Source organism: Camelus dromedarius, chromosome 14, assembly GCF_036321535.1.
Source record: "Camelus dromedarius isolate mCamDro1 chromosome 14, mCamDro1.pat, whole genome shotgun sequence".
Taxonomy (NCBI): domain Eukaryota; kingdom Metazoa; phylum Chordata; class Mammalia; order Artiodactyla; family Camelidae; genus Camelus; species Camelus dromedarius.
This window is the reverse complement of record NC_087449.1, coordinates 24,083,579-24,103,413: the sequence shown is the minus strand read 5'-3', so window position 1 is coordinate 24,103,413 and position 19,835 is coordinate 24,083,579. Positions and strand designations below refer to the sequence as shown.

At 43.8% G+C, this 19,835-nt stretch overlaps 1 protein-coding gene across 2 annotated transcripts in view; it reads left to right on the top strand.

Annotated features, from left to right (window-relative positions):
- The window catches only part of PGM1 (phosphoglucomutase 1), a 46,690-nt gene that overhangs the window by 7,929 nt on the left and 18,926 nt on the right, over positions 1 to 19,835 (top strand). Inside the window, exons 1-6 of one of the 2 annotated variants that reach the window (XM_031465294.1) lie at positions 8,211 to 8,825; positions 13,803 to 13,965; positions 14,310 to 14,456; positions 15,700 to 15,825; positions 18,134 to 18,324; positions 19,575 to 19,729. In XM_031465294.1, the coding sequence (XP_031321154.1) occupies positions 8,526 to 8,825; positions 13,803 to 13,965; positions 14,310 to 14,456; positions 15,700 to 15,825; positions 18,134 to 18,324; positions 19,575 to 19,729 (1,082 nt within the window). In that variant the 5' untranslated portion in view covers positions 8,211 to 8,525. Of the gene's footprint in view, positions 1 to 8,210; positions 8,826 to 13,802; positions 13,966 to 14,309; positions 14,457 to 15,699; positions 15,826 to 18,133; positions 18,325 to 19,574; positions 19,730 to 19,835 lie in introns of those variants that run through there. The other variant, XM_031465296.2, reaches the window with a different exon arrangement.

Below are 19,835 nucleotides of genomic sequence, written 5' to 3'. Positions count from 1 at the left end.
TATTGCAGTGTAACTTTTGATATCAGACAGACTTGAGTTTGATGCTCGAATATGCTTTTTATTAGCTGTTTACCTTGAGCATACTGCTTTAACTCTGTTTTTTTTTCTTTATTTATTTGTAAAATTAAAACAATATATCATAGAGGTGTCTTTAAGAAATAATAAGGTAATGTGAGGGAAGTCACCCAGCACAGTTCCTCACACACAGTCATAATAAGCAGGTTGCTACACTGGACAGTGGGAATTTTGATGGGAAATACAGATGCTTTAACCTTCTCTTTGCTAATAGTCCCTTAGGCAGCTCCCAGCTTCTCAGTTTCACTTCTCTTCTTCCAGTTTGCCAGTAACCTATCAAGATACTCCACACCTGTAAGCCTATAAATTTCAGAACAGAAATGTCTTTCTTACGGAGAGTAAGCATTTCATGCACAGGGCCTGGGGTCAGGTCAGGGACCTGTTCTACAGAATTTTTAGGTTTCTGAAATTTGTTATCAGCTTGATACTCAGTTATCTCAAAAGCACACAATGCCAGCCCCCAGCTAAGCAAAACTGTCCCTGAGTAGCTCAGTACTTGTCACAGTGTTTGGTATTTGCCCATCAGTTCTACTCGTTAGGGCTTTAGTGTGGTGCCTCTAGTGAAAGTTGGATCTGCTTGCTTGGGCAGCTTCTCCTAAACACCATTTGAGGGGATCCCTTCACCCTACAAATGCATGCTGGGTGTTCTCTCATGGCTCAGTATTGGGCTGTGCATTTGGGGCACACACACCGCACAGGCTGTTTCAGATCCTCGCTGTTCAATGGACGCTGCACAGAGTGCGACACGGTGTCCTTAGGGGGTCGTTGGGAGCCTAGGGAGGAGATCGTGGAGAGGTGGTCAGAGGAAGCCTCCAGGGGAGATGTATTCATGCCGGGTCCTGAGGATCACAGAAAGCAAGCCAGGAAAAAGTGGAGACATTCTCCGGAGAGGCAGCCGCAGGGACAAAACAAGGAGGCCATTGTGGGAGGTAATCCGCCAGGCCTTGACTTTAAAAGAGAGCTCATCTTAACTCCTGAAATGCAGGGAGGGAGGAGGGCAGCAGGGCAGCCAGCGATGAGTTATCCTCTCGCAGGAACTTAACCTCAAGGCTTTCGGTTATGCACAACCCAACCTAAGCCCCAGTCTGAGAATGATCTTATGACCCTGATGGGAAAGGAGAATCTTGGTGACTTAGGTTAACAAGCATAAAAAGCTATTTATAAGGAGGCCGGGGTCACAGTATTTGCCCTGTAACGTATGAAGACACTATCTGTTTGCTGAGATTGTCTGTCTTTAACCAGCAGATAACATAACATGTGACCTAATGTTTTCATCAGGACCAGTCTTTTAACTTGGGTTGGTTGATCTAAATCCATATTGTAGAATGAATGATGCACAGTTTACTAAATTAAAGCACACATTTACAGACATAAAAATTTACTGAAAAAAAAAAGGAAGAAGAAGAAAGAGAGAGAGAGAGGTACAGTGTGGCTGTACTGTTTTATATAGATCTGACTTTGACGTTAGTAACGGAGCTAGGACGCTGGGTCGGCCGTGACCTTTTGCTCTTATTAGCTTTAGTCCCCATCTCTCCGCTCATCACTTTCCTACCCGACTCGAATGAGCACCGTGAAGACCTCCCCGTCTCTGTCTGCAGTTACCCACTGCTCCTCTTGGAAGCAGCACAAGCTTTTGGCCTCAACCACAGAGACTAACCCAGCTCCACTTCCTTTGCTGTTGCAATTTCTGGTCCTGTTCCTAATTGTTACTTCACAAGTCTTGTGTGCTACAGAAACTACCTGAAACGCCAGTTTGCAGGCAGAGGGTGCTCTGCTGGGGATGCCTTGTGCTTTGGGGAGTCATTGGTGATGGTGGGAGTAATTTTATAGTTGAGGTTGGTCTCAGGAGAGGGGACAACTTACTTGACTGCTGCCTGGAAAAACTCACCTCTGTTCATCATAAACCCTTGTCACAGAGGTCATTTAACGCTCTCACTCCAACAGTTTAGCCATGCAAACATTTATTAACTTCCACTATACTTCATTCCAAGTACCAGGGTTACAGAATGAAGGAGGGGCTGTTGTGCGCCTCACCACTGAGCACGGGGGGAGGCCTGTGTGTATAAACCAAGCCATGGCACATACCGTGTTATTTACTGATCTGCCCCAATACTCTGGGGCAAAGAAGAGAGGCGTGGGGAGGGCTCTCCCCGGGGGCCTCTCACACCAGCCACCCAGCTTCCAAGGGATCAGTGTCCGTGGAGCTGGGCTCCTTTTTATTGTATTAGTTTCCTAGAGCTGCTGTAACACAAACTGTGTGGTTTAAAAACAACAGAAACTCATTCCCTCACCGTTCTGGAGGCTGACAGGTCCAAATCAAGGTGTTGGCAGGGCCGCGTCCCTCGAAGGCTCCAGGGGAGAATCCTCCCTTGCTTTTCCCCGGCTGCTGGTGCTGGCCCGCAGTCACGGGTGCACACATCTCTGGTCTCTGCCTCTGTCTTCGCTGGCTTTCGGCCCTAGTGTCTGTCTCTGAATCTCCCTCTCCTTATAAAGACACCAGTCATTAAATTTTGACCTCATCTTAATTTGATCACATCTGCAAAGACCCTTTCTCCAAATAAGGTCACATTCTCAGGTATCTGGGGTTCAGAATTCAACATCTGTTTTTGGTTTGTGGGGTGTACAGTTCAACACACAGCGCCTGTGCCCGGTCCACCAAGGGCAGGGGGCTGCACAGGCACCACGACTCATATGCTTTGCACTTGGACAGAACCCCTTGGAGAGTCACCTGGGATCTATTTACGTGCCTTTCCTCCTTTAACATCGGAACCTCTGAAGGAAGTTTTAGTAGCCCCACTTCATAGAAACTCAGGCTCACAAAGGCCATAGAAAATGACGCCCCCCTCCTTGTGGCCACCTTCATTCAATGTCTTTACAGCTGGACATCCTAGTTTGGCCAGGCCACATAATTGGAAAATCCTTAGTGATGAGACAGACAGAATAAACTCACCATTCCTCTTCTTCTTAAAAGTCCAGAAATCCTCCACATTTTAATTATTGGGTAGAGGGCCAGCCACTCTCTGCCATAAAACCCCAAGGGGCATGATCCCTATTGTATTCCAGGTGAATGGTCCCCTTGGAGTTGTGTCATGCCACTGCAGCGGGTCAGCCCACCTCTCGGGAGGCTGTTGGGAAATCTCGCTTGTGTTTCCATTTTCTACCACAAGAGGGAAACATACAGCCATGAATGATTTGAAAATAAAGCAGTAGAAAAGAATAGCCTTCCTTTTACCAAGGGATTTTAATACAAGTTTCCTGGTAATAGCCAGAATATGGGAAAATACTCTATTAGCGCCAGATGAATATTCTTAAGGAATATAAATGAAAGAAAAATTTGAGGATCCTCCAAAAAGGAAATAAAATAAAAGATACATATATAAAAGTGTTATATGAACCATAAACATTGCTGTTTTTGTAAGTCGAAATGCTTGACTATTGGTAATGTCTAATGAAACAGGAGTCTTCTTCATATGTACTTTTTGTATGAAAGTGATTCCTAAGCCTGGAGCATCTTTACATTGGACAGATGGTTTTAGGTTCAACCACACAAATTAAGAATGGCATCTGTGGAGTGGGGAGTGCCTTCCAAAACTTGTTTCTCTTCTGAGCGTTCAGAGCTCCCTTGTGAGCTCCCAGATTTTACTCCATTTTTTAATGACTCGACTTGTTTGTCTCTTCTTTTCGAGCAGAAGTTTGACAACTTGAGTCTGTCATCTTCCTGTGGTGCACAGTGCCTGGTGACATGAATGCAAAAAGTCAGTTACATACTAATTGTTGGACACATGGGTGGGTAAGCAGAGAGACGACAGACTGGCGAATGCTAAAGGACATACACACTCCCGGGCAGCTGTTTTGTTTGTTTTTAACTCCAAAATATGCTTCAGGAGTCTTTTGTTTGTTTGTTTTGGGTTTTTTTGAACCTGGGATTCTATTTGGTTCTAAGCAAGCCTTAGGTCCTTACAATTCTTCTGGCCTTGTACCTTCTTTACAGTTTAATGTTGTTTCTCCTTTTCTTCAAAGGATACTTCCTAATGCCTATTGAAACACAAATACCTATAGATAGGTATTAAACACAGCTGCATATTTTCAGATTGGTTCAGGGCAGTCATAAGGCAGTCACCCTTATGTAGGGCTCACAGGGCACTGGAGCCAGCCAGTGCTAAGCTCTTTACATTTATTAACTCATCGTATCTTTATGCATTAACTTGTGCAGTAGGTACTATTTTCTTTCTTTCTTTTTTTAAAACTCTCTTTAAGGGATACATTTTTTAAATCTTGAGGTAAAATTGACATACAACATTGTATTAGCTTCAGGTGGTCCGATATTGCAATATTGTGAAGTAAGTAACTTGCTCAAGATTGTACCTCTCATACATTTTAGAGTCAAAGATTTGAGCCCTGGTTGTGTCTGGCTCCCGGCCCTGTGGTCTTTGCATTATCCCGCAGTGCCTCTCCTGGGGCTGGCATTCACTACATGCTTACTTACTGTTGGCTGGAGAAATGAATGACTTTCCCAGCTTGTGTTTCCCGTCACGGGGTCAGAAACCCCAAGCACTCGGGCACCTGCAGCTGTCGCAAGTGCAGGGCTTTGGGCTGGATGGGGGTGTGGGGGTGGAGGAAGTGGGGGTCTAATGATCCCTCCTGCGTTTAGCCCAGTTAGTAGCTTTCCTTTCTGTTCCTTCCGCTGAGAGACAGGTTCTATACCCTGTACCCACACCTGTGGCATTTGCTAGAGACTAATTCTTGGTGTGTAGAGGTAAATCTTTTCAGACCGTGGGTCCAGCCCTCCCATGAGCCCGGGACATAGCATTTAGCAACCTAGTGGGTATTTGTTGATGGAAAAAAAGAAAAAAGATATAATGGATAAAATATTGGCAAGTCTTGTCTCTGCTGTGTTCTACTCGGAAAGCATCATTGCTACTCAGAGTGGGAGCTGGAGTGTCTGCGAGGCCGGGAGCAAAGGGGTTCATAACTCTGCCGCTACAAAATTGATTGGACCCAAGACCAGTATGAAAGTTCCTTGTCTGAGGGGAATAATCCTTAAATCCCCCATATGGTTTAAGTGTAATTTGTGTCATTGTGAAGGAGCACTGGCAATGCAGGCGAATTCATTAGGCCAAATTGGGTTCGCTATGCTCGACAGTAACGTTTCCGAAGATGAAGTTCAACCTTTGCTAGAGAGCTAAAACAAATGAGTTTCTTAATAGCTGCCCCACTTATTCTGAGCGTCTTAGGAAGCTTAATGTTTTTAATGCTTCTTTTTTTTACCACACTTCACAGTCCATCTAACATTCCTGCTTCTGGTAATATTTTTATACAGGGTTGAGTTCTACAGTGTCCATAAAATTATGTCTCAGGCCCATTTTAGAATAGAAGCTTTTCTAGGGCAAGGACTATATCTTTTTGGTTTAGTTTTGCATGTGGACAAACACCATGCCGACATACATAGTTGGTGAAAACTATACTCTTTGTTTTTGGGTGTGGAACACTCTCCTTTAAAGCCTTAGATTTGATCTGTGCTCAAAGTGCTGGATATTCATTGGCACGTGCAAGAGCCATGAGAGATGGGTGTCCTTCCCGGTCCATGCCTTGCTGTAAAGCTGGCTCATATACAATGAAGTAAAAAAGTGTATGTGTCCACACAGACATTGCCATCCAAGGTGGGTTTCACCTGGTGACCTGATGCCACAGGTTTCACAGGTATGACTTCTTGATGCTCAAACACTGCTATCTATTTCCATTTGTGTGAAATATTTTGTAAACTATGAAGATGCATTACTGGGGAGAAATATTTAAAAACCTTGAAACTGAGGGGCAAACCGATGGTGAACCCCAGAGTGGCACTTGAGGGTTTTGGAAAGTCAGGACTGGAAGAGCACCACCATTATTAAGTTCACAATGATCTTTTAAACTAGTTTAGAATATATATATTTTAACCTCTAAGGATCAGAATAGCGACACTTGGAATACTTTCTGTAGCGGAGAATTTTTAGATGGTTAGAAACTGGTACTAGGCCTAAGGTCAGGCTTAATTCTGGAGAAGGGTAGCTTTTACAACAGTTTCAGTGTGAAAAAATATTTTTAAAAGACAAATTTTGGTTCATATGAACACATACTGATAAGCTGAGGTGTTCTAGTATCTGATATGGCCACTGTCTTGGAGGAAAAAAGCAAGCATTCACCACCCTTTGACATAAAACCCAGTAGATCTTATGTTGACAAACCCACTTTTATGCTTATGTTTTTTGTGTTGAACACTTAGTTTGAGTTTTCATAATTATGCCTTGATTCTTCATCATTTCTCATTTTATGGAATTAACTTGCCTTGACCACAAACTGTAAATAAAATAAATAAAAGTGTGAGAAGAGCCTCCAACAAAACGTTACTCTCCCAGTTCCGGCTTCAGAAAGAACTTTGAGACAGTGGCCAACCACCAGTGGAGAACGTGCTGGAACGTGTGGGCGGAGAGGCTTTGGTTGGGGTTGTTGGAGCACCCTTGCAACCAAGTGTCCCTGCGTCTACGCTGGGATTTCAAGATCTCGTGAAGGAGACTGCCAATTACGTGGTTTGTTGCTCTGTTATTCCCAATGAAAATATTATTGGGTTGGTATTTCATAAACCTGGATCTGTTATTATTAAATATGTCAAGATGCAAATGTTGGCATAATTTGCAAGCCAATCTAGGACCAGAGAAAACTTGTCACAAACTGAAAAAATATGAATTAAAAATATGCATTTGTAGTAAGTTGAAACATAAGGTGTGTAAATTGTTCATAAAGCAAGCTTACTTCTTAAGAATTTGAGTCTTAAAAACTAGGAGGCAAAAATAAGCTATAAGAAGCAATTGTCTTTTGGCCGACTGGTTTTCAACATAATAGATGTGTCCTGTGGCTTGTCTCGGGTCTTCCCTGCGTATGGGCCAGCCCCGTTTGCCACTTGAAGACCAGGTTCCCTTGCTAATAGCCTGCTTTCTGCTCATGGGCCTGTTAGCTCTGCTAGTCCTGTGTAAGCCACCCTGAAACACAGAGACATTCTAGCCCTAAGAGGGCAGCCTGCTGCTCCCAGGGGCCTGTTTGCTTTTAGACCTGGCTTGGCAAGTTAGCAGAAAAAATACTCAGATTTTGTTTCTCAAGGGATTACCGACTTTCCCTTTGAAAACTTTATTTCTCTGCGCACGTCACACTCCCCGGCCACATGATGTAACTAGTCCTGACTTACTTTTTAAGCATCCTTAACAAGCTCACTGAAACCTTGACAATGGAGCCTCATAATTGACAACTTCTGCCAAGTCGGATAAAGAACACAAGTGTATTTATTGAAATAGGTTATTAATAAAATCTCAATGAAATGGCATTAGATATTAAATGTATTCAGGTAGGATTTTTTCAACGTCTTAGGATCTTTAAATGCAAAGGACTTAAACTTCACTAAAAAATGTTTTCTTCAAAGTCAAGTCTACTGTAAAACTGAGACTATTAAAACATAAAATTTAATCTTATGTTCATGTTATTTTCCCAAATAACTTAATCAAGCCTCATGCCCTCAGAAAAACATACTCCCCACCCCTCCCCCCCATTCTGCTTTATGTTTTCAAGGATTTGGTGCGTCTTCAGCCCCACTTTTCCATAAGCTCAAGGGAACGGCCAAGCTGTTGTTCGTTCAGGGCATATTTGTAGGTCTCTATTCTTCTAGAACTGAATACTATTTTGTTACATCTTCGGTGTCCAGTAGGCCAGTGAATAGATCTGTTCTGTTATGTGATTTTTTCCCCCTTCTAACTGGCATTGCAAGTGGGAAGTAAAAAAATCACTTGGGTATCAAAATGACGGTGATGTAAGGAAACCAGAGGTAACCGAGATCCCTCACTTCCATTTTAAGATTGACCTTTAACTTGCGAGATGGCATGGAACAACTTTAGCTGCAGATGGCCTTCTCAGTGATGACTGCCCAGGGAGGCTCCGGTTTAAGGGGTGTCAGTAGCAGTGGGCGCCACACCAGGGTGTCCTGTTGACGAACCTGCTTCTTGGGACCGATCTGGCTCCGCCTTTGCCTGGCTCTGGGAGTGGAGTCTGGCAGCCGTTTCGTGTTTGTAACTGAAGTCTGCTGCCTGCAGCGCCCTCTGGACCTGTCTCCACCCTAACGGGGAAATGAGGCAAAAATAATTGAAGGGTATTTGGCTTGGTTATGTGGGCAGAATGTCCTCATCCAAACAACTCTGAAGATCTGCTTTGTGTGTGGGTGTGGGTGGGTGGGTGGCCCTTAACTTTTTCACAAGGGGCGACGACAGCAGGAATTAACCCCGCTTCCTCACTGACAGGGATCATCCAGGCAAGACCTGTAGTTTAGTTACTCAGGAGACGCTGTTGCAGCTTCAGCTGGGACAGACTATTTTGGGGACCCTTGACTGCTTTCTGGACACCATCGCTGAGCCAAGTGGTGGAAATGAAAGATGAGTGATTTTGATGAATGGATTTCTGGGAAACATAGAAAAATGGAAGAAGGTCCTCTCCCTCTGTTGACTTTTGCGACAGCTCCCTACCACGACCAGAAGCCAGGAACTAGTGGATTACGGAAGAAAACCTATTGTTTCGAGGAAAAGCCGTGCTACCTGGAGAATTTCATCCAGAGCATATTCTTTTCCATAGACCTTAAAGATCGCCAGGGATCCTCACTGGTGGTTGGTGGAGATGGGCGGTACTTTAATAAATCGGCAATAGAAACAATAGTGCAGATGGCAGCCGCCAATGGGGTTGGTATACAATAAGTATTGCTGTGCTTCTGGCTGTCCACATAACCTCTTAATTTTGCACAAATGCACACAAGTACAAAGATTTGTGTGTGGTATACACCTCAGTGCTACTAACATCCAGTCAGGTTTCATTGGGACTTTAGAGATTGTATACTGTGATATTACCCCTGAAATTACATCAGTCCCATTGGGATACGGGAATGTAAGTTCAGTTTCTTATGTTGTGTTCTGTGCCTGTTGCTTGAAAAAGTACCTGTTGCCTTTAAGCATTTAAAGCACCCCAGCCTTAAGCTGTCTTATCTACAGTCTAACTAGTTTTGAGGGGCACTCATACTCTCCTGTGTATGAGGCTCTAATGAGTAGCAAAGAGAGGAGGATTTTGTTTTCTTTCAATGGCTCCCTTGTTGAAGTTCAGTCACTTGTCAAACAGGAAAACAAAAGCCAGGGCATGCTGTTATTTGTGGATCCTGGTAGTCATGCAGAAATGCTAGGAGGGGATTGGAAAATGTTAGGTGTGAGCCTTCCAAGAGGACCTGTTATGGGGGAACCCGCTTATAATGACGCTGAACACAAGAAGCCCTGTGTGTGGTGAATTTGTGCAGCAGGGTAGAGATAATAACTCCTGTGAGACTATAATATAAGGAGGCTCTGCTAAAGCACTGCTTCGTGAAAAATTGTGTTGGCTGAATTAACCAAATCAGGAGGAATCTTGCACCAGGAAGCACTGATCTTGATAATCTAACAGTTTGCACAGTCCCACTGATTTACAGGAAGGCAGGCATCAGGACTTTGCTGTTTTTGCTCTGGAAAGTCCTCTGCGGGACCAAAAAATACATTTTTAGTGTTTTAGATTGCACTTAGCAATAACTTGGAGCACACAGTCCTTCAGTACTCATAAATTTTAAAAATCTGTTGTAATTCCCTTCTGGAAGTGATTCTGATTCTAAGAACATAAAATTTAGCATTGCAGCCAAACACGTTGGGCATTCATTTTCAGTCTATTTTAATAATATGCTAAGCAGGTGTGATTGCAAAGGCCAAATTTAAAAAACCATGCATTATCAAATTATATTTAGAAGTGTTTATAGATCCTGTTGTTTATAACGTGAAGTGTCCTTTATACCCATTTTCAGAATCTGAATGCCTCTCATGTAAAATTTGCTGATGAAGCACTCAAATATGAAATTATTATGAAGCATACATATTTTTAAGATAAAATGTGACATGCTGTAAATTTCATCTTTGAGGAGAGCTGCAAAGGGAATGGTATTAAGATGCTTTTAATCTTTTGGGAGAGAACGAATGGAACATTATTTCTCTGCATATATCTAGATTGTTGAGTGGCTCTGGTACACTGTCCCTTTTGCTGTGATATATTTGGCTTCATTTCATTTTTGTGCAAAGCTAAAGGATGTGGAAGAGGTGGTAGGAATATGTAATTCAGGCAGACCCTATAGACTTCCTCAGATTTATGATCTGAAGGTTTGCTAAATAATACATTTAAGTGATAATAATTGACTAAATACGGTAACTGCCTATTTGTTAGAGCTGAAGCAGCCCGAGCAATATTTTCAAGTCTTTTCAAGGACATTTCTTATTAAAAATAGTGCTGCAGTTAAAGCAGTCATGCTCCCCAGCTGAATCACGTGAAACGTTTAGTGGGCTGATAAAGCACTTTAATCTGATAAAACCTATCAAATCCTAGATAGTTTGATTTCCTTTTCTAACATATCCTAAATTCTCACTATTTTAACATCCCTTTGATTGTGGGCAGATCCTCTTAGGGAGGCAATCTAAAGGGAAGTGATTTATTGCCACAGGTTTTGGTAGAAGTCAGCGTTCCTTCCTCAGCTTTGTCAACACCCCTCCACCCATGAGCTGATTCTAGGAGAGCACTTCAGCCTAGTGAGCCAAATGGAGATCATTTCTTTTCTGCTCTTTGGTACACTTTTCTTTGGTACATTTATGGATAATAGAATATACTCTGCCTCTGATTTTATTTGCACAGAGCTGTCTGCATTTACAGGCAATTTTCATGTACAAAATAAGACATTGGTGGGGCTCCCTTTATGGTACTGATATCTCATTCAGTCCCCAGAGCTTTAAACCTAGAGATGTTTTAGAAATGAGAGTAGAACCTGTGTGTGTGACTAGCCGAGCAAAGAAAATGAAACTTGGTTTTTTTGTGTGTGAAATGTGAGAAACCACTAGGCCCTATTGTCAAGTAAAAGGAATATTTTAAAGTTTGCTTCCTATCATGGTTGACTATGAAATGCTGGGGGTGGGGAGTGAGGTATCCAGCTTGGTAGCAGGATGCGAGTTACTCATTCATAAGAGAGTAGTGGGCGAGGAGGGAAGGCAGGAAAGGCTGTTTGGTGAAGGACTCTCAGTGCAGGGCTAAGGGTGTATCTCTAAGTTGGTAGACACTTGGGGCCCAGGGAAGGGTTTTAAAGAAAAAATCTGGTAAAGTATACATAACATAAAATTTGCTATTTTAACCATTTTTAAGTGTACAATTGAGTGGTATTAATTACATTCACAGTGTTCTACCATCACCACTAGCTGTGTCCAGAACCTTTTCATCTTCTCATTTGCAACTCTGTACCCACTAAACAGTAACTCCCCATCGCTCTCCCCCAAGCCTCTGGAATCTTTGGTTCTACGTTTTGTCTGTGAGTCTGCCTATTCTGTGTACTTCATACAGGTGGGACCATACAATACTTGTCCTTTTGTGTCTGGCTTATTTTACTTAGTATAATGTTTTCAAGGTTCGTCCATGTTGTAGCCTGTATCGGAATTGCCTTTCTTTTTAAGACAGTGCTATCCCATTGTATGTATATACCACATTTTGTTTATCCATTCATCTTTTGATGAACATTTGGGTTGTTACCACCTTTGGCTATTGTTTTAACACTGTTATGAACATGGGTGTGCAAATATCTGTTTGAGCCCCTGCTTTCTTTTTGTCTATACCTAGAAGTGGAATTTTTGGGTTATATGGTACAGAGAAGGTTTTTGAGTAGAGGAGGGACACAGTTTAGAGAGATGAACTAGGTGGGCCTAAGTAGGTCTGGTGGATTCGGGCAGGGGAGGGCAGGAGAGGTACTGGAGGGAGAGAGGCAGGGGAGACTGAGACAGGAGCAGTTACAATGCTCCAGACATCCTTAAGGGAAGGAGGATAATAGAGTCATGTCTCCCCAATATCAGACTGAAGATGAATATTCCTGAGGATAATTTACAGGAAAGAGTCTGCCCTGGAAGGGACTATTTTGGCCAGCTGTACCTGTTCTTGGGCTCAAGAGAAAGAACCTGCCATGGATTTCCCTTTGCCTTTCTTGACTTTCTTTCTTACTCTTGCCTCCTCATATAATCTTCTCAGTCTTGGACCATTTCTGACTGCAGATCTCACCATAAGGAATGGTAGAATTAGGGGGTGACTTGGATGGCATAGCTTAATATTCATTTATCAGTTTCATCTTCCACAGTAAGTATTCACAGGATCCCAAGTAAAAGTCAGTGTGCTTGATGCACAAAATTTTCAGTTAACTCCACCAGCCACTAAGCTGATTAAATTGCCATCTGTAAGCTCCTCCGATCGAAATTATGGAGCTGCTCGACCATAGGCTTTTATTTTCATTAGAAGTTTACCAGGAAACTGCTGGAGGGGTGAGACATTACCAACCCACTGTATTGAGGCAGGGAGCTACCACTTCCCAAGGGAGGCAGGATGTAAGAAATGCATTAGTATAACTGAAATTGTTGAGAGAGAGACGTATGAGAGCCAGCAGCTGCTTCCTGGGAGGTGGTTGGTAGTGGAGGGGCTCAGTTATAAGGCAGTCAAGCTTTCAGTGACCTACGGGAAGGTGCAAAGCTAACAGACCCAGGAAGGCTTCCCAGGGAATCCAGGTATCTCATGGGCATTTTCGACATTAGAAATACATCTTCCACCATCAAGTCATTTCTTCCACCTTGTCGAGCTGGGCAAGAGGAAATAACAAATGGAAAACTTAAAAACATTCCTGTCTCTTCCTTCTCTCGGGGGGAGGATGGAGGAAGGGCACAAACTCCTCGTTTTATAAATCTTTTCACATAGCAGCCGTGTCTTCTCTAGTCAGAGGAACAGACAGAACTTCTTCCTTCTTTTCCAACTTGGGTCATGTTGAAACAGATTGAAATTACTGTCATTTTAACAAAGGTGCTGTGCTGATACCGTCTGAGAGATACAGGAAGGTGAGTTAAGAACGCTCAACAAAAGTACCGCCAGTAGCTCTTTGGTGTAGGTGGTTCTGGCTGGTTTACCCAGTGACACTCCCAGCGTCCCCCGCCCTGGGCCCAGGAGGTATCCCAGGGGTGCCCTTGCCTGTGTAGGCGTGTCCTACTTTGAGGAACCCCCTATATCACAATCCAGGCTTGGCTGGAAACAAATTTATGAGATACACCTTGTAACCTTCTTCATATCAAGTTTGTCCTTTTAATTTTTTCAGATATTTTAGTTTATAAAAGCCTTCTCTTTGGGTTAAAACTCCTTAGTTAAACTTATATCCTCTCTCCCAGTGTGGATTGAAAGTGTGATTGAATTGGATAGAAATGTCAGTTGTCTCACAATTTTTTAATGTGTCCAAATTATGAACTTGGTCTGAAAAGGCTATGTTGTGAATACTCTGTACTTCCTTGCCAGAGCCTCACAGCACCCCCGGATCATACACTATTCTAAAACTGAAAGTCCCCAAAATCTACTTAAAGGAACGACTTTGTTCAGTGATGCTGTTTCTATGTCAATAATAATATTACTCAACAACAATAATAACATTCTACTTCAATATAACAACAACAACAACACAAGCTTCAGATGTTCATTAAAGGACATCTTTTCTGGTCCAGCAGAGCATTTCTTTGTCCATCTGCCTGTTCTGGCATTTCTGTGTGGTAGCTCTGGATTTATTGATGTTAAAGTGTGTTCTGGGTTTCTTCTCCTAGATTGGTCGCTTGGTTATTGGACAGAATGGGATCCTCTCCACCCCTGCTGTGTCCTGCATCATTAGAAAGATCAAAGCCATTGGTGGGATCATTCTGACAGCCAGCCACAACCCAGGAGGGCCCAATGGAGATTTTGGAATCAAATTCAATATTTCCAATGGCGGTGAGTTTGCTGTCATTGTGAGGACAGCCAGTTTTATGTTCCGTAGGACAAACCGGTAACTGAGGCCTTGGGAGGAGAGGGTTCTCCCTCTGATCCTTAGCAAGGGAGCTCTTTGTTTCCTTTCAGTGAAACGAGATGCTTCTCATTCTGTTGATCCTGAATTTGAGAAACCATGCGTGAATGATCATTGGCATATTTTCTTTCATAAAACTTTCCTGAAACTTTGCTGCCTAAGTGAGGGAACGGCAAGATGTGCTAGTGAAGAGAAATCGTTGAGCTTTGTGTTCTTTGTCTTTCCACGTCAGCCACGCGACATGACCCACTGTTTGCTGTTTGATTTCCAGGTCCTGCCCCAGAAGCAATAACTGATAAGATTTTCCAAATCAGCAAGACAATCGAAGAATATGCAATTTGCCCTGAGCTGAAAGTAGACCTAGGGGTTCTGGGAAAGCAGCAGTTTGACCTGGAAAACAAGTTCAAACCTTTCACAGGCACGTTTACTCCCCTCTTCTACCTACTCCTCATTCCGACTTAAGGGGTTTTCCTTTCAAGGTTTTAATAACGTGGGTCTTTATCTTTGGAAAGGTTGTGGTCACCAAGCTTTGCATGCATTAATTAGCAGGTGTGGAATTGGGTCTGGGAGCCTAGAGACCTGAGTGGTCGGGGCCCTGCCAGGGATCAGCTGTGTGACCTTGGGTAAGTCATTTCCAAATCTCTCAGCCTCAGTTTCTGTACCTCCCAAAGGAACGGCCTTGATGAGAAGACCTATAAGATTATGTTCACAGCTGTCTTTTACGGAGCTTTTATTATCTATTGTTTTCAGGAAAATCAATTTAGACCATTTTGGGGGCTAAACTGAAACTCCCTCTGTAGCGGCTGTGATAAACATTTTGTTGTTGAATGCCAAAGTATGACAATAATTGGTAGAATAAATGTTTATAAAATTACTCATATTAATAAAACAAGGATGAATTGGTTAGCAATGTGACTCACTTTTGGACTCTGCTCTAACATGTATTCTTTCCTCTGGACTGCAAGTTTATGGGATGCATTTTTTGTTTGAACCTACCCACCAGGAGCAGACAGTTGCGTCCCAGGAAAGAGAAAGGGGTCCTTTGGTACATCTTGAAGACATTCTTAGGGCTCAGAAAACACCAGGAGAGAATTTCTTAAACTCTTCATGTTTTGAAAATGTTCAGAACCCTGAAAATGCAACAAGAACAATTTTTATATTGTTTTATTCCTTTAGCAGCGCATATGAAAGTGATTCATTAAAAAATTTTTCTCTGCTTTTTTACTGTTAAGTCTTGATGGCAGTGGGCCTGGAAGAAAGAAAAGAAAAGTATGTGTTACATTTTCTGTTATTTTTGACACCAGTATGCACTTCTCATGGAGACAGACAGGGAATCAATGTGGCAGCACCATAGCGTTTACCAGCAGGCAAACCTCTGTCAGAATCCCCCCTGTGCCCCATCCCAGCTATGCAGGCAGGTGACTTTATCTTTCAGAACTTGAACTTGCTCGTCTATAAAACAGGACGGATGACATTTACCTCTTAGGAAATTTGTTAGTATTGAATAAGAGGTCATGTAATAGCCCTGGCAGATGGGAGCTGCTCCATAAATGTCCTTTAAAAATAGCCATTGTATGTTCACAGCAATATAGTCATTTCAAGGGGTAATATTTCTAAATGTGTTTAGTTCCTCCATCTTTTCATGTTGCTTGTTCTCACAGTGGAAATCGTGGATTCGGTGGAAGCTTATGCTACGATGCTGAGAAACATCTTTGATTTCAATGCACTGAAAGAACTACTTTCTGGTCCAAACCGACTAAAGATCCGAATAGACGCCATGCATGGAGGTAGGGGGCTGCTTCTCTTCCATTCCCTTCTCTCAAAGATATGAAGCAGCGCTCGACTTTGTGTACATTGATGCTTTAACCAGCCTTTTCGTAGGACTCTCTCTGACGGTTTTTAAACAGTTACTTTGCAACCATCTCAGAGTAATATTCACGCAGATAAAAATCTAATTGCATGCAGCAAAAATTCCTCACGGTAAGGTAGTGTGAAGGTCAGTGTTTCCACATTAAGCCTCAGGGTTTGAGTAACATGCAGCTATTTTTGTGGCCTCTCCCTCCCCCTCAGAAGATGCCTGACATTCCTCCTAAATGCCCCCGTCTATTTCCGAGGGGGCCCGTTGTTTGCTCTGTGTGATAACCACACTCCTGAGCCGTGCACCCCCACTCACCTGCCCCCCACACGTGCCTTTTCTTAGAAGATGACCAGAGCAAGCTGAGGATTAAATCAGGAGCAAGAGGATGTATGTCTCTCCCTCTTCTTCCTCTGTGGGTTGTGTGGCCAGGTCAGTGGGGACGGCAGCCATCACTGTGAACCAGAACCCTGAGTTCTCTTCCATGTAGGAATATGGGGATTCCTGAGCACTTAGGTTGTCTGTTTTGTAATAATTTAGAATTTTAGAATCTTTGAGTGGCAGGAATTTTCCCTGGTGTTGGAATCCATCTGCCTGCCTGGTTGGGGAAGACCCTTTCAATGATACGGTCCAGGGCCTCCTGTTACACTGCAAAAGCACAGTGAGTTAGGAAGCTTCTCCTGATGGGCCGAAATCTTCCATCTCTGGAACTTCTCCCCTTGGGGCCTAACTTGCCGCTGGAGTCCCGCAGAACAGGTCTCCTGCTCTGTTCAGACAAATGCTATTCTGACTTATCAAAGCTTTTCACAGACATGTATTGAGTAGCTGCTACATGTATGCTTGGGGCGGGGAGGCAGGGACTCAGTTGGGACCTCCTTCAAAGAGCTTGCGACGCTTGGGGAGAAGAGGTGGGTAGGAAACCAACCACTGCCAGGCCAGCAAGACCAGGGTTAGATAGAATTTCAGGTCTTCTCCTAGAATACTCCTTGGGGTGTGGAGGAAGGCGTCGTTTGACGAAATGTATCAAGAGAGGTTTCCTGGAGGAGGTGGCAACCACTCAGCTTTTATGAAGAAAGATCTAGGGCGGTGGAAAGTCGAGTGATGGTCATTCCCAGCTGAGGCAATGGCTGTAGAAAATGCAAGAAAGCTCAAAAATAGATGTCCCATTAGGGGAATGAGCAGAGCCTGGGCCAGGAGAAGCTGGTCACGAAGCTGACTTCTTTCTCCAGGCATTTCAGTTGTTCCTTGAATGCTTCAGTTTCTGTCCCCCTCACAGCCCTGGCGGCCTTGACCTCATTATGTGTGTGTCAGGAGCCTCCTTAACATGAAGCCCCTAATGGAAGACACGGATTCTATACCATTCTGACCTCTGTGGCTTATATTGGTGTCAAACCTTCCTTGGTGAAAACACGTTCTCAGCATTTTAGAGATGAACATCCTTGGTCGTTACACTGGCTGCCACCATTAAAGTGTGCGACTGGTTTTTCCTGTTGTCCACTGTTACTGTTATTTGTTTGGTTGTATTCTTTTAATTGGTTTGTCAAGTAGCTTTACAGAGGAGAAAGGTTAGGGCTCTGAATCCTAGCTCCCACTCTTCCTGTCTGTGTACTTTTGAGCAAATAGCTTCATCTGAGAACCTCAGTTTTCTTATCTGTAAATTGGAGGTGATCATCATCATGCAGACATTTGTAACATATGTGCTTCCTCTCTGTTAACTCACTCAATTCTCAGATCAACTCTTTTAGGTGGCTACTATTACTGTCCTCATTTTGCAGACGGGGTAGACAGAGGCACAGAGAGATTAAACAGCTTCTTAAAGTGGCACAGCCGGTGATTGGCAGAGCAGAGATTTGAACCCAGACACTGATTCCAGAGTCCAGGGTCTTACGCACTAAGCTGGAGTGCCTCATGAGCCTTTTTGAAGGACTGGGCGAGAAAACAGTTGAGCAGCAGCTGGCGTGGGTGTGTGGTGGGGTCTTCGTAATGGTTCACCCCCTCCCCTCCCCCCAGTCTTTCCTTCATCTCCTGGCCCCACCCCTTCCAACCTAATCTCTCATTACTCCTTTGTGTAGAACTGTCTACTCTAGTCAGATTTCTCTCTTCACCAGCCGCTACATACAGTTTGCACGTTCTCTTTGCTGTTCATGCCATTCTCCCGAGAACGCCTCCACCTTGTCCCTCAGTCCTCACACACTGTCAGATGTTTTGTTTTCTGGTTCTTCATTTCATGCCCTGCACAGTGGTGGGACCGTATGTGAAGAAGATCCTCTGTGAAGAGCTCGGTGCCCCCGCAAACTCGGCAGTTAACTGCGTTCCTCTGGAGGACTTCGGAGGCCACCACCCTGACCCCAACCTCACTTATGCAGCTGACCTGGTGGAGACCATGAAGACAGGAGAGCATGATTTTGGGGCTGCCTTTGACGGAGATGGGGTAGGTACAAGTGCATTTAAGTGGACCCTGATGCAGGTCAGGTCTGACCCTACAGATGGGGAAAAAGCAGGCCCTGTGGGCCAAGGAGTGCCAGTCAAGCTCCCTCATTACACCTGGAGTCAGGGCTCAATTACTGGAAGACCTTCTTGAACAGAATAAGAGTCCTTGAAATGTAACCCATGTGTTTAATGTTTGCTAAGAGGGGCAGGGTGATCGGGGTCTGGTTATGATGGCAAGACTGGTGCTTCATGAGCTGGTTGGGTTCTCGGTACCCATCCTAAGGTGGGTTTTTGCTCGCAGCCAGCAGTTGGCTACTTATTCAATCTCTGGGAAGGGTTCTGGCCTTAGAATAGACTCATCTGTTCATTCACATTAGCAGAAAGATGAAACTATAATGAGAGAATTAACATTTTATTCCTTTGCTACAATTAATGTTTTAAATAAACATGTTCTTTCATTTACGTTGGTGAGTATATAACAGGCAAGGAGGGGATGTATCTTGGGTTTGGTATTTCAGAGATAGTAAATGCTACATATGTTAACATCATTGAAAATATATTTGGGGGGTCGCTGTTGTTCTTTAACATCAGTTGGAATTCACTATTTCCAGAATATAGTTTTTCCCATATCAGAATTTGGGGAAATTTGGAGTCCCCAGCAGGCATTGTTTGAGTGCATCTTTCTGTTGCAGTGCATGACGGGTGTTTTCCCTCCGTACTCTGTTACTTGAGTGCCTCCTGTATGTCAGGCACCAAGGAAGCAACGAAGGTGACCCCATGCTTTGTTGGGTCCTGCACCAAATGGAGGGGCCCAGATTTAGAAGCCTTTCCTCTAGGAAATCCGCTTTGTTCCTCGAAGGATGCCTTGTAGACCTACCTGACTCTAAACAGCCCACATTTTTTCTCATTGTGATCTCTTGTCTCTTCTGGGAGAGAAGAGAGGTGACTGGTTCCAGAGTTTGGAAAAAGTCCGGGCGGTTAAACTCTGCTGGCCTCTGGAGGGAGAACAAAGAATTCGACCCAGAAGAGTTGGTGCTTGCACTTTAATTGAAAACAGTTTTAGCTCTTTGGCGTGGAGGTGCCATCGGCCCAGTGCTACTGCACAGATCCATTAGGAACAACATCCAGAATTTAGAACCCAGTCTGAATAAATGTATCCTTTTTAAATTGTATAAAACCTCCATGTAAGGGAGTTTGGTTTCTTCAGCACTTTGATTAAAAATCTTCCTTTGAATCCTCCTTCTCCCAAAGGATCGAAACATGATTCTGGGCAAGCATGGGTTCTTCGTGAACCCTTCCGACTCCGTGGCCGTCATTGCTGCCAACATCTTCAGCATTCCATACTTCCAGCAAACTGGGGTCCGCGGTTTTGCGCGCAGCATGCCCACCAGCGGTGCCCTGGACCGGTAGGTCTCTCCACTCCCCTGGCTCTCACCAAGCCCATCAGAGTGCTGGGAACAGCCTTCCCCCTCTTCCAGCAAGGGTGTCTGATGCATAGTCTGTGCTACGTAA